Below are 14,097 nucleotides of genomic sequence, written 5' to 3'. Positions count from 1 at the left end.
CCATGTGTGTGCCGCGGGGTGGGATGCGCTGCGCTCCCGGACCTCTCCGAGCCGGGCAGTGTCCCCAGCCACCTCCTGGGGCCGAGCAGCACTTCTGGGATGTGCAGGAGGATTCAGGTTCGCCGGACGATGCAGGACGGTGGGATTTCATCCTGCGTGGTCGCACCCACGTGGTCCTGGTCGGAGGCCCGGTGAGCGGCGCGGTGTCGGGGCACCACGGTGTTCCTCCCGCTCCAAATGAGGGTCGGCACCGCTCACGAGTTCCCACCTGCCTCTTGCGGACTGGACTGATGAAGATGATGGAGATGAAGAGCGTGGCGAAGCCATCCCCTGCAGGGACACCGTGTCCCTGCCTCCTGCGCGTGGGCAACGCAAGTTCGGAGGTGGCCGGGGGAAAACCCTGGGAGCTGCCCCATAAATTCTGGGCACTGGCAGGGAAGTGTCCGTCCAGCACCAGCACGCACTGAGGGACAGGAGCCCCAGGATCCCCAGCACCTTTTTCCCCAGGCTTGGCTCTTCTACCCCTTGCACAGAAAGCAGGCGATTTCCAGGAGGGCAGTGACAACGGATGGAGCTGGGACCGGGTTCCCAGTTTGGGCACGTTGGTGTGGGTCCGGCCCGGCTCCGGGGAGCCCAGGGACCCCGATGGCATTGTCCTGGGTTTCCACCAGTGTAAGCAGGAGCCCAGCGTGGCCCTGAGCCGCCGCCGCCACCGCCACGTCCCAAGGACGTGACGCAGGTGCGGAGGCACCGCTCGCGCTGCTTCCCTTCTCACCCAGCTGCAACAACGCAGGGGTGAAGCCATCATTGTATTTTATTTTTTTTTTTTGCCAAATCCTGGTTTTGCAGGATTCAGAGCGGTGCTTCTGCTCATTTATTTTAAATAATTTTGGGGTACACGCGAGTGCCCATCTTCCCTGTGCCGTGGTTGCACGGGGAGCCGGTAACTCCCCGGGATGCAGCATCCCTCCTGGATGGGTACCAGTGCCCGTGGCCTGGGCTCGGTGGCAGCGCTCGGTGCCAGGAGGTTTTGAGGTCCTGCCTGCACCTTGGGACTGGCTCTGGCCAAAACCAAGGCAGTGGCTGCAACCGAAACACTGCCCGACGCCGCACTGCGCAGACCTGGGTCCGAGCAGCATCGGAGCAGGGGGTGCTGGCCGGGAGCGAGCGGCTCCGTTCCCCTTCCCGAGCTTGGCACTCTGGCTTTGCACCCTTATATTTGGGTTTTGGGGTGCTGCAGGGCCACGGCGTGAGCTGGAGCTCGTGGGATCTGTCTGAAAGGGTCCGGCCCTGGTGCTGACCGATGCAAATCGTCGTGTTTGGTTTTAACGCCCCGCCGCGGCGTTTGAGTGAGGGAGAGCAGCATCCCCGTGGAGAGGGGATGCTGTGGGGTGGGCAATGCTTGGGTACTCAATGATTAGGGCCAAGAGCAAAGGAAAGAGGACAAAAATAAACCAGGGGAGCAGAAGAACGAGTGTTTGGCTTCACAGGGAAGTTTTGCTCAAGTGACCACAAAGTGGCTGGGTGCTGGGGGCAGAAATCCTGCCAGTGCTTGGAGCGGTCAAAGCCAGACGTGTCCCATCTCGGAGCAGATGCCGAGATCCCTTTTGCAATTAATCAAACCCCGGTGCATCGAGCTGGAGCAGGGCTCAGCTCCGTGCACCACTCGGGGGTTTGTTGGTGGGAACTCGGGGCAGCTCGGGTTTATTCGTGGGAGAGCCCCAGGGAGCATTTAGCAGTGCTTGAGATAAATGACGCGCAGAGCCCGAGGTGGCGTGCAAGCCTAGCAGGGCTCCAAAGAGCCTGGAGAGGGAAAGCTCTTGGCAAACACCCGGGTGGCGAGGTGTTCCCCCGTGCTGCCGGCATGTCTGCAGTAACAAGCCCTCAGGGGAATCGGGGAGGAGCCGCTCGGCTTGGGACAGCATCTGCTCCGTTGCTGCGGCACCAGGAGAGCGAGGGTCCCGGTTCCTATCCCATGGGAGCCTTCTCCCATTGGGCTGGGGCTGCCCCGTCCCAGGGCAGAGGCTGAGCCTCTGAATTTGGAGGCGTTTTCCCCCACCGAGACCTGCAGCATCCCTGTGTGTGTCCAAAACCTGTGCGCTCCACGGGCACGGTGATGTTTGGCCCGGCCAGACCCCACACAAAGGGGATCAGCGTTAACCTCATGCTCCTGCAGGTGGATTTTCTGCCACCTTTCCCAGCCTCCAGGCAGGGCGGGGGCCAGCTCTGTCCCCGATGCTGAGCCGCCTTCCCTCTGGGTGCTGGCACCTGCTGGGTGCCTTCGCTCATCATGTTTTGGGGTGATGCTGCGGGGGAAATCCTGATGGGGGTGACAAAAGGGCTGGAAGTCCCCGGTGCTGCTCGAGGAAGCTCTGCAGGTGGCAGAGGTGGCCACAGCATAGCTGCTGTCGCCCAGGGTCCCAAGGGAGTGACATTAGTGGGGACACCGCTGCTGCCCGCCCCAGCCCTGCTTTTGGGTCCTGCTGCAGCGGGAGAGGCGGCCAGTGGGCACGTATATCACCCGGGACAGCACCCACATAGGTATACACGTACATATAAAATGCACACATATAAAATGCACGTGGATAGGTACAGCTACATGCGCACACCGTATATACACCCATATTTTCCCAGCTACCAGGTGCTCACGGGGCACTGCAGGCTCTGGTGTCCCCCGACAGCAAACACCCCGCGGCTAGCGACACCCCAGTACCTGTCCCCGGGTGCCCTCCTCGCCCAGCTTCCCATTCTGCAGACGGGCAAACCGAGGCACAGGAGGGCTGGAGGGGGCCACACAGCATCAGGATTGCAAGGCAGGATCCGGCCTTTTCGGCAGAGGCGCGTTTAGCACCTCCCTGCCTGGCGGGGCGCGGGGACGGCCGAGCCACGGCTTGGTGGCACCAGGAGCAAGAGGCAAGCGTGGCGTGCCGTCCCTTCCAGCCACTTCCCTTCCCATCCCGGCTCGCCAACGTGAGAAGTGTTTCTGGACACCGGGGATGTGGCACAGAGGTGTGCTGAGCTTGTTTACCCATGGTTTGTGCAGCCCCATGGGATGCTGCCGGAGCATCTGCATGTGCTTGGTGTCCCACCTGCGCCCTCGTTTGTGCTAACGAAGGTGCCTCTGCCCTCTCGAGGGGCAAGTGGGGCTGATTTCCCCTACCTGGAGCTTGAAATAAAAGTGTGCCTGCAGGAGAGGCGTAGCTTTATGCTGCCTTCCGTGGGAGCCTCACCCCATCCTTTCCCCATCAGTTCTCAGCTCCCGGTACGTCTCTGCCACGGTGGCAGCGGCACCTCGGGGGGGCTCTGCCCCAGTTCCTGGCTCTGTCCCCGTTCCAGGAGCCTAATTTTAGCACCTCGGGCATCCCCTCTGCTTCCCGCTGGGCTCTGAGCCTGGCGGCTTCCCCAGCCTGCAGGAGCTGCTGATGAGCAGGGTACTGGGGTGGAGGGGATTTTTGGGAGGACTTTCCTGGTGTGTTCCTGCTGGTTTGGTGTAGATGTGTGCGGCTGTGGGGCAGGAGCTGCCGTGTGCCTTCGAGCCCTCCTGTCGGCTCAGGGCAGCTTTGGGTGTGCCTCTGTGCCCCCAAGCTGCTTGATCCCCACTGAGGAGGGAAAAAGGGCAGGGTGCTCCCCAAACCCCTCGTGCTCCGTGCTAGGAGGGCGGCTTTGTTAAAAAGCACCCCTGGGGGACCCAAAGGTGATGCCCCCAGCTGTGCAGCACCGTGCTGAGCCCCGGCAGGACTCTGTACAGCTTTCCCTGTGATTCCTGGTTAGCTCTCCGTGGCTTTGCTTCGGGCATTAATTTTTGGTGATGAAGCCCCATTTTTGGGGCTGTCAGACCCGTTGGGGCTTGGCACTCGCTGCGCCCGGGAGAGGAGCCCCTGGCACAAGGGGCTGGGGAAGGAGGGCAATGGCTGGGTCCCTGCAAGGTCCCTGCAAGGGGGCTGATTTTTGCTTTTTCCCCCTAGTTGTTGACACGCATCCCTCCCCAGGGCCGGGGCTCCCTCTATTCCAGGCCGTTGTGATGTTTTGCTCTCGGCTCATCTATTTTTGGGGTGGTGAGGCCGCGTTTGCGGGCGCTGGGCAGGGGCACAGCACCATCTAGCGCTGCCGGCGGCGGGGAATCTCCCAGCTGGAGAGCAGGAGTGGGAAATCCCAGCAGGTTTCCAGCGAGCAGGGCTCTGCTCCACATCTCCAAGAAACCAGGCCAGTCGCTCAGAGGCTTTATTTCGGGAGCTGTCAGCCTTTCCCTCGCACACACGTTGGTGGCTTTGTCCCCATCGTGGGAGGCTTGTGGGGATGCTCGGCCGGGCAAAGGGGTCCCGGAGGCTGTGGGGTCTGCAATGGGGTGGGAGGAAGGGGCTGATGGGGTTGGGTTTTCCATAGGAACAGGGAGCAAACGCTCGGACCCAGTGATGCTCCAAATGTGGGATGCTTTGGGTGGTCTCTGCACTGAGATTGGGTATGGCGGTGGGGAGCACATCTTTTGGGCGGTGGGTGAGCAGTGTGGGAGAAGGGGCGTCCTGTCCCTCCTGTCCCCTCACCCCCCTGCACTGGGGTCCCCGGGGGTGAGGGCTGTCAGCCCGCAGAGCGGAGACACGCAGGGTTGGGGATAAAGGAGCTGGGAAAGGTGGGAAACGGCCCCCTTGGAGACCCAGCGTGGGGACGGGGAGGAAAAAAAGCTTCCACGGGGCTTTCCCCTCCTCTTCCAGAGCAAGCTGGTCAAGTACTTCAGCCGGCAGCTCTCCTGCAAGAGGAAGGTGGCATTGCAGGAGCGCAATGCCAAGCTGGAAGGCTTCCCCCAGCTCCTGCACTGGTTCCGCATCGTCGACATCCGCAAGGAGGTGATGGAGGTGAGGCGGGGGCACCGAGCGCGCGCCCGGGAGGTTTGCTGTGGGATCCTCCAGCAAAGTTTGGCAAGAGGGCAGTGTTTCCCAGGATGGGAAGTGTCTTGGAGCAACATTTTTGGGCCACGGGACCCCTGTAGCAGGTTGGGGTTGGTGGTAGAGAACGGGGTGGGAAGGCAGGGGGACCAATTTTTTTCTCTGCATGGGAAGGTGCTGCGAGGGAGGTGCTGGCTGGGGCCACCCCGTGGCTGTCCCTTGAAGCTGGGGACATCTCACTGCTGTTTCTGGTGAAGGAGGCGTCCACAAGGTCCCCCCAAAACCTTTGGCCACGCCCTGGGTCCCTGTGAGTAATGGGTGCAGCTGGAGGCTGGCACCCCGGTGCGCTCAGGAAGAGGAAGCCTGCGAGGAAGCTGTGGGTGATGGGGCAGGATTTGGTGGCAAACCCCAGTGTCCCAGTGCTGAGCGGGGTCTGGATGTGCCTGAGACCATCCTGAGGCTCAGGCCGTAGCATCTCCCGTGCATATAGGACAGAGGGAATCTCCAAATCCCCAGGAGGAGGGTCTGGCTTTTTCCCTGTGCGCTCCAAGGCGCTGACTTATCAGCAGATGCCCCAGGACATTTTTTTTTCCCCCTTTTTCTCACTCCTGGCAGGAAATCGCCCCCGGGCAGCTGAGCCTGGAGGAGCTGCTGGAGATGACCGACGACCAGGTCTGCGAGACCGTGGAGAAGTTCGGGGCCAACAGCGAGGAGTGCGCTCGCCTCAACGCCTCCCTCTCCTGCCTGCGCAGCGTCCACAAGTCCGGTGAGTCAGGTCTGCACCCTGCGCTCGTGTCCTGGGGGCACCCAGGGGGCACCGCTCGGGTTTGTGATCCTAAATCGGGCCAGGAGCCCCCGTTTGTGCCCCCCAAATCTGGGTGCCAGCAGCGGACATCACCCGCCTCCTCGTGGGGGCTGCTGGAGAGGGAGGCTGAGACCCCCAAAGGCTCCCCGCAGTGCCCCTGCTCCAAGCAGGGTTATTTTTAATTTTTAATTTTTTATTTTTGGGGGGGTTTGGGGAGGGTTTGAGCTCTGCTCCCCCCGCAGGAGCCGGCCGGGGTGCGAGGCTGGCGGGTGCCCGGGCGGTGGCAGCAGAGCTCCGCGGGAGCCGCTGAGCATCCTCGGGGGCTGGCAGCGGGCTGCGGGCAGGGTGCAGGTGGGATGTGTCCGTCCGTCCGTCCGTCCGTCCCGGGGGGGTTTGGAGCCCCCCAGGCCCCCCTCCGCAGCTGCTCCCACGCCCCCCCAGTGCATCATTTCGTAAAGCATCCCGGGGGGGGGGGGGGGGGGGGGGGGGGGAGGATGAGTCTGGTCTGCAGGCTCCTGGGGACAGGACTGGTGGCGAGGGGGGGACCTGGTGGGGTTTTGTTGCAGGGCAGCCCCCCCCGTAGGGCACAGCAGCCCCTTCCCACAGCCTGACGTTCCCTGCACAGCCCCACCAATGCACTCCCCAAATCCGGCTCCCGCCTCTCCTCCTGCCCTCTTCCCTTTGGCATCTTCACCAAATCTCTCCGACATTCCGATAATATCTCCGATAATCCCTCTCCGCCGAGGGAATTCCCCCCTGGGAAATGCACGTGAGCCTTCGGAAATCCCTGCTGCACCGTCCAGTGGGTGGCACGAGGCAGGTCCGATGGCCTGAGCCAGGTCCAATGGCCCTGATTTTTGGCAGGTCCTGGGTTTTGTCCCTTGTAGAGGCTCGCGCCGTGGTCCAGGCAGAGCGTTTGTGTCCCCTGGCCCATCCGAGGGGCAGCAGGGATGGGGCTGCCACCAAAAAGCTGTGTGTTTTACCCCTGTCCGGGTGTAAAACCCAATGGGGAGGGAAACGGAGCGGCCAGCAGCATCAAGCCCCATGCTTTGGGGTTTTGGGACCGGGTCCCTTAGTAGCCAGGGGGCTGAGGATGCTCGCTGGGGGCCGGTGGGTGAGAGTGGTGCTGAGCCCTCGGCTCCCTTGTGTCTGTCTTAGCTCCGCGCAAAGCCAGGGACAAGCCTAGCCTGGAAATATAATTAGCAGGCAAGTCGCTGCCTCTTTAAAACATCATGTAATTTCTTTGCAAGTGCGCCGGTGGTCGATTTCTAGGAGCCGAGATTAGTATTAATAAAGCAGGAATAAGGCACGGTATTAACCTTTTCCATCAATCTCTATTTATTGAGTTGTTAATTAGAGACAGCTAATTTCCCAGGCCAATTCTCTGTGGGAATGGGGGCTGGGGAAGGAGGGAAGGAGGAAGCAGGTCGCTGGTTGAGTGCTGGAATCGCGATGGGGTTTGGTAACGGGGAACCCTTCCCAGCCTGAGCATCCTTGGCCCGAGCATCCTTGGGGCAGCTCCACCCGTGTCGGAAAAATCCCTGGAAAAGCTCACAGACCAGAGGAGTTACTGTATTGCATACAGCGAGCAGCAACCCTATATAAAAACCCGGCTTTATCGTGTTAACAAGCCCGTATTGGATTTTTCTCTGCTGCGAAGCCGCGCGCTGGCAGCAGGATTTTATTAGCAGCCGAGGCGTCGCGTTCGGGCTCGGAGCAGGATTAATTTAATATTAAGTAAGAGCCGAGCGGTGCTCCCGTGGCTCGAGGAGCTGGTGGCGTGTGACGGCGAGGTGATTAACGGTCCTATGGGGAAAAATGATCCCGTGCTGGGCATCCATGGGTCCTGATGGCCTCGGGAAGCGGGGTCAGGCAGGGACAGATCCGGATGGGGAAGGGGCTGTGGGCTCTGCCAGGCAGGGATCGGTCCAAAATTCTGCCTGAAACCTGCTGCTTGCGGGGGAAGCTTTGGCTTGGAGAGTGCGACTCTCTTAAAATAAATAAATCAGGTGCAGAGCGGAGAAGGGGGGGTGTGATATAAAGTGGTGAGCATCCTCGTTTTGGGGGAAAGCCGAGGGCTGCCCCCTTGGAAAGCTGCAGCACCCACGGTGTGTGGGTGTGCAGAGCTGGTCCCTGCGGTGGGACCACGGGGGTGGCACCGGGCTGCAGTTTTGTGGGTTTTGGCTTCCCATCTGGTCCCGGGACTGTTGATTTGGGGGAAGGAAAAGGGCAGGGTGAGGGCTTTGGGGACAGCGCTGTCCCTCTGATCCCCAGGGAGAATTATTCCCTGGGTCTTGCATTGCCATCTGAGGATCCCGCGAGGTTTGAGGGCAGAGCACGAGGCTGTGGGATGCAGTGAGGGCGCACGGGGCTGGCTGTGTCTGCCCCATATGAGCCTCTCTGCTCACCTGCAGCCTGTGCCCTCCTCGGGATGCCTGGCACTGTGTGACAGGGACAGAGGTGCGGACTGAAAACCCCTCGCTAGGTGGGCACCTACATCCAGAGCATCCCTACGGGGATGCTCAGCTGCTGGCCGGTGCTGCGCTCACGGGGTTTGGTGAACATCTTGGTGGTGTTTTCTGTGGGGCAAGGAGATTGTGGGGAGCATGTGGGGAGGAAAAATGTGATTTTTGTGCTCACTCCTCCCTGATTTCCCACGTGGAAACCCCCTCGGGCAGAGTGGCAATAACACCCGAGGGAGCCCTCGGAGGAAGTGGGGTTTCTTGGAGGAACCAGCGAGGGCTTCACGCGCTCTGCAGGAGTAAGAGCTCAGGGATTTTGTTATTTTTGCCTCTAAAGCACGCTCTCGGTTGAGCCGTATCCCATCGAGCAGCGTGCCCGGTACCTGCGGCGTGTGTGGAAGCCACTGTCGAAAATACCTTTCCCGAGCTGATCCGCGGTATTTTTAGCCCTGACGCACCCAAAAAGTGGCTATTTTTGCTCTCGGGCACATCAGCCGTGCTCCAACACGGGCAGCCAGCAAGCGAAAGGGCAACCCGAGCCGGGAGGGGGGATGTGGGAGCGGGACCCTGGGTCGGCTTCGTCTCTCCTTCCTTAATTACCGCTAATTGCTGCTGCGGTTCGGAGGTGGCAGTGCAGGGCTGCAGCATCCGGGCAGCTCTGAGTTATGTAAATCTATGCACGCAGAGCAGCCAATGGGGGGCTCCCTGATTTGCATACATGCATGCAGGCTTGCACATCGCTGTATTGTGGGCTGTTTTATGGGGCTGGGGGGTCAGGAGCTTGCAGGAGGATTAATTTCAAAGCGTTGCACCCCCAGGGCTCTTGCAATTCCTCCGGCTTTTGGTGCACGCCGTCCCGAGGGGCTGCAGGGTGAGCCTTTCCTATAGGATTGCCACTTTCGCTGGCTTTATTTTCTGCTTCAGGAGAACAATTCAAAAAAAAAAAAAAACCAAAAAAAAACTACCTCCTCAGCCCCTTTTCCCCTGGAGCTTTATCAATCTAATCCCAAAGCTTTCCATTCAAAAGCCTTCTCCTCTTTTATTTTTCACCCTCATGAGCTCGAAATAAAACATCCCCCCTTGAAAAGGCACGGGTAGATAACAGGACAGGCAATTAATAACTGAAAAAGGGATGGGGGAAGGAGCCTTTTTAAAATAAAGAGATTACATTTTTTATGCTGTTTTTCTTAGAGGTGGCGATCAAAAGAAGTCGGGGCGGGGAGCTTGCATCCGCTCCATCACGTTGGTGCTCTGAAGTCAGCGCCGACAGGTCTTTACTCATCTCTGCACTGGTGCAGACTAATAATTAGGAGCTGAGAGGAGCCACACTTAATATTTTTTTTGTATTTTTCCCCCCTTTCTGTAAATTGAGTGAATGGGAAGGGATGGTAGTGCTGCAATGGGTCCCCCATCCCCAGTGGTGCTTTGGGATGGTGGCGGCTCACGGTGGGGCTTGGTGCTTGGGTTGGCACCCAGATCCCCCCTTGTCCCCAAGGACTTGGGGTGTGTTGGGTCCCACCAGGACGGGGCAGGGGGTCTGGGTGCCACGGGGCATCCCCCACATGGCCGTGTGTGTGCTCTGTCGCAGGCGGCAGCCTCTCCAAGCAGGATTGGACCATCCAGTGGCCCACGGCGGAGCCGGGGAAGGAGAACCAGCCGGGCTGCCCGCCGGAGCCCGTCCAGTGGATCCGCACGCACCTCTCGCAGAGCCCCAAGCCCCCTCCCAAGTGCGCGCAGCACCACTGCCACGCCGGCTCGTCCCACGGCCCCCTCTACACCCACGTGGACCGCCTGACCGTGGAGGGCCACCCGGGGCTGTGCCCGCCCGTGGAATCCGGCCACCGCTCCCTGCCGCCCTCCCCGCGCCAGCGGCACGTGGCTCACACCCCGCCGCGCACCCCCAACATCGTGACCACCATGACGCCCCCCGGCACGCCGCCCCTGCGGCGCAGGAACAAGCTGAAGCCCCCCGGGACACCGCCACCGGCGTCGCGCAAGCTCATCCACCTCCTGCCCGGCTTCACCGCCCTGCACCGCAGCAAGTCTCACGAGTTCCAGCTGGGGCACCGCGTGGACGAGGCGCACACCCCCAAGTAAGCGGGTGTCCTGAGGGATCGGGGCTGGGGGGGGTGGCCTGATGCCATGCAAAAAGCATCCTGGGTCTTAAAATGTTGGGATTTGGGGTGCTCCTGTTTGGGCATTCCATCGAGGCAGGGTTTGGAGCTTGACGCTGGGGAACCCTTTGTGGACGCAGCACGTGGTGGGGACGGCTTTGCTGAGCGGGGTGCTGTGTGCCAGCTCTCGTGGGGCACGTGGGGAGCACCCAGGGGCTCCGGGGATGCAGCTCGGTGAAGCCCTCCCGTGCCACTTGATGGGTCTGGGTGCTGTGGGGTCCTGCTCTGCAGCGTGGGATCGCCGCCTGCAGCCTGTCTGTTGGAGCTGCTCCTGGCTGCGAGACAGAAATGGGAAAAATCCTCTTTTGGCCGAGATGTGCACGTTTTCTACACCCCTTTCTGTAACCCTCCCCAGGGCCTTTTCCATTTCTCCATCCCCAGTGCTGTTGCAGCGCCAGCTCCGGCTCCCTCCTGCTCTGCGGCTCGGTGCCGGCAGAGGCTGCTGCAGTGCAGGGAACGGGGCCGGCCTCGCGCTCCCTCCCTGGCCCTTTGGGTACTTCTGGTGGCCGTGCCCAGAACCCCACTGCTCCGTGCCATAAAGGGGGCCGTGGGCTGCTCGGTTTTGGGGGGCAGCCCTGCGGCCTTCTCCCCACGTGTATCGTGGTTCTGCCGCTTGCTGTGTCCCCGCAGCCGTGGCAGTGGCAACGGCAAGAAACGAGGGCAATCATCCTCCTCCCCGCTATGGACAGAGATGGATTTCTGTCTCTGGAAGTGATCTGATTCCTTCCTCTCTTGCGTGGGCACCTGAGGCCGTATTGACCCTGCTCCAGCCCCAGTTGGCACCGCCACGCTCACGGGAGCGAAGCCGTGGAGAGCAGCGTGCTGCCCGTGTTAGTTGTGGGGGGATTTCAGCCTCTGACCCAAGGTCTGCCCTCGGTTAATAGGGCCAGGACGTCACCCACGGCACCGGGGGGAGCAGTGGGGCTGCCTCCGTTCCCCCAAGGCACTTAATCTCCAGCCTGGTCATTGCACGCCCCGGGTTGCGGTGACACAGCTTTGGGGTGAGGTTGGACACGTGTACGGACCAAAACCCTTCCAGCTGCTGCTGCTTCCCCATCTCCCACAGGGAGCCTCGATTTCCTTGCGTGAGCCAAGAGGGAAGAGCAGGCAATGGGTGGAAGGAAATCAGAAATGGCTTTTGCATGGTCTTCGATGTCCCCATCCCCGTGATGTCCCTGTCCCTGCTGCCCTCATCGGTCCCTGCCTGGCCTCTCTGGTGTCCCCTGCCCGCTGCCACCCCGGTGATGTGACTTTAATTCCCAGTCCCTGACCACCAGCCACAGCCCAGGGGGATTATTAAACTCAATTAATAGAGGAAAGGGAGCAAGCGTTAATAGGGCTCTGTAGTGCTGGTGTCCAATAGGGGGGCTCATCGTGTCGGTGCGGAAGGACCCGGGCTCCCCAAAGCTGCTCGGAGAGCTGGGGAGGTTAATTTTCTCTAATGGCACTTAATGATTTTCAGGATGCAACCAGTAAATCCTGCTTTCTAATCCCATTAGCGTTTGAGGATAGCAATTAGCGCATTAAAGAGGCAGCTTCTTTCTTTTTCACCCTTTCGTCCAGCAGAGGAGTGCCGAAGTTGTAGCTGTTTTCCGCCCTGGGTGCAGTGGCTGATGTTTTACTGACCCAGGGCAAGAAGTGGCTTTTTGGGGAGCTTTTATCAGACAATTTTTATCTTATGGCAGCGTCCATGCAATGTACTCTTTGCAGACCACTGTCTGGTGGGACCCATCCAACACCCCAAGAGGGATGCTGGTGTCCCTTGGGGTTGTTATCTCCTCACCAAGGTGAGGTTCCAAGCAACCTCGCGAGGTTTCTTGCATTTTGTGTTTCAGAACCCATTTCTAGGGTTCAGTCCTTCTCTATGCTGAAGCCTCCTGAAGCAGGGGTTAAACTTCCTGAGCTTACAGCCTCAGATTTTCCTGCGCGGAGCCTCCAGCTGTTGACCGTAACGCTGGGGTACGGAACATTACTCCTAAAAAGATCCCCCGGCTTCCATAAATCCACAACCCATAAACATCTCATGAACGGGCTCGAAACGGAAACAAAACATTTAGAGTGGCTGATAATATAATGCCCATTTAATACCCCATGAATTCCACGGGCCATTTAAATCTTCCATGGATAGTTAATGATTATTCATCAGCCAGAAGTCAAGAAAAAAACACCCAACACCAAACAAACTCAGAGTGGAAGGTCTTAAAAACCCATTAGATGGGGAACATGAGGCAAGATGGTTAAAGGAGTGCACGAGAGACCCCACGTTAAGCCCTGAAGTTTTTTTTGGAGGTTTTTGGAGGCAGCCTCTGCCACGGGGTGTCCTGCCCGGGGTGTCCTGCCCCAAGGCTGCCTTCTCTGTCCCTAAGTCCATGTGAAGGAGAGGTGACCCCAAATCTGCCTCCGCTTCCCAGCCGCGGTGCCTTTGCCTTGCTGGAGGCTCGGGGTGCTCGGGTTTTTGGGGTGCATGTGAGGCCAGGCTTGGGCTGTCAGGAGGAGGCTGGTACAGCTCAGGGCAGCTTTATGCAGGGTAAGGAGTTGGTGTATTTATTCAGGGAGATCTCCTCGCCCCCTGTCTTTGTAATTGCATTCAGGGCATCGCTTCGGGTAGGGTTTGGTGTTCTGGTGGCTGAGTCTGACCGAAGCCATGGGTCCGGTAGCTTTGTGGATGCTGAGGTTGGTTTCAAGACCATTTTTCATAACCTGGATGGGTGAAGATATGCCTCATAGTTGGTGACAGAGCACACATCCATTTTCTCTCTCCCTTGTGTTATTTCCAGCTCTAAACCCATTTCCTTCTGTAGCATCTAGTGCCACCCAGCTCTCAAGCTCAGCACCTCCTCAGTTTTGGGTGGTCGTTTCTCCATTCCACATCACAGGAATCCCCCCGAACAGGACATCTCCCGTGTCGCTTGTCCCTGAGCAACTCCTCCAAGGGCTCTCCTGTGCTCAGCATCATTGCTACGAGGCCAGGGCTTTCACCTGCAAACTCTCCCAGGACCTGCACCAGCTTGGCTGTCCTCGCATTGGCCACATTTTGTTTGGAAGAAGGACCCCCTGCTCCCCTCCTGGCTGCACGCTGATCCAGCTGAGCCCCTTTGTGGGCACAGGGTGAAGCAGATCCCACCCCGGGCTCTCCGGGCACAGAGGAAGGACCCAACGCATCCCGGTCTTGCAGAAATTTAGGCCGAGGGTCTTCCCCACCACCCCCTCCGTGCGGAGCAGCCTGCTCTGCTCGCAGTGCTACCCAGTGATGGGGCACTCCTGCTGCTGCCCTGCAGCCCTTGCCATGAGGATGTTTTCCCCTCGTATCGATTCCAGTCAGCACCTCTACCGTGCAGATCACTTATTTCCCACCCTGCTGGGTCCCAAGGAGCGGCACCAAGACAGCGCCACGTGGCTGGTGCCTCTGATACCTCCAACTGGGGGGGTGCAGGTGGGCTCCTGGTGGTGGGGACGAGCAATGCTCTGATGTTTGCAGAGCAGGGACTCTGCCAAACCATGCAAATAATCCCCATGCGGTATTTTAGGTGTTTTCTCTCATCTGGTGTGCTGTCCCGAAACATAGAGACCCGCCTGGTGCTCCCGCAGCACGGAGAGCGTTGCGGTGTGGGAGCCTGGGGAGCAAAACGAGTAGCACCTCTCTGCTCCCAAATCATCTTTCTGATCAATCTCAGTGCCTTTGGTGGTGAGTCAGGGCTGTGGAGCCACGTACAGTTTCTGGATTGTCTCCAGCCTTCTCGAAGTATGGCTTGCACACCGCGTCTTGACAGTGACGG

General features: G+C 59.7%; 1 protein-coding gene across 3 annotated transcripts in view; it reads left to right on the top strand.

Annotated features, from left to right (window-relative positions):
- KSR2 (kinase suppressor of ras 2) overlaps window positions 1–14,097 on the top strand; it is a 59,305-nt gene that overhangs the window by 1,397 nt on the left and 43,811 nt on the right. For all 3 annotated transcript variants that reach the window (XM_066978965.1, XM_066978967.1, XM_066978966.1), the window contains exons 2-4: window positions 4,710–4,850; window positions 5,496–5,646; window positions 9,736–10,240. In XM_066978965.1, coding sequence (XP_066835066.1) covers window positions 4,710–4,850; window positions 5,496–5,646; window positions 9,736–10,240 — 797 coding nt within the window. The remainder of the gene's footprint in view (window positions 1–4,709; window positions 4,851–5,495; window positions 5,647–9,735; window positions 10,241–14,097) is intronic.

The sequence above is a fragment of the Anser cygnoides genome, chromosome 17 (genome assembly GCF_040182565.1).
Source record: "Anser cygnoides isolate HZ-2024a breed goose chromosome 17, Taihu_goose_T2T_genome, whole genome shotgun sequence".
NCBI lineage: Eukaryota > Metazoa > Chordata > Aves > Anseriformes > Anatidae > Anser > Anser cygnoides.
The sequence above is the reverse complement of the archived record's forward strand: the minus strand, read 5'-3'. Positions and strand labels throughout refer to the sequence as shown.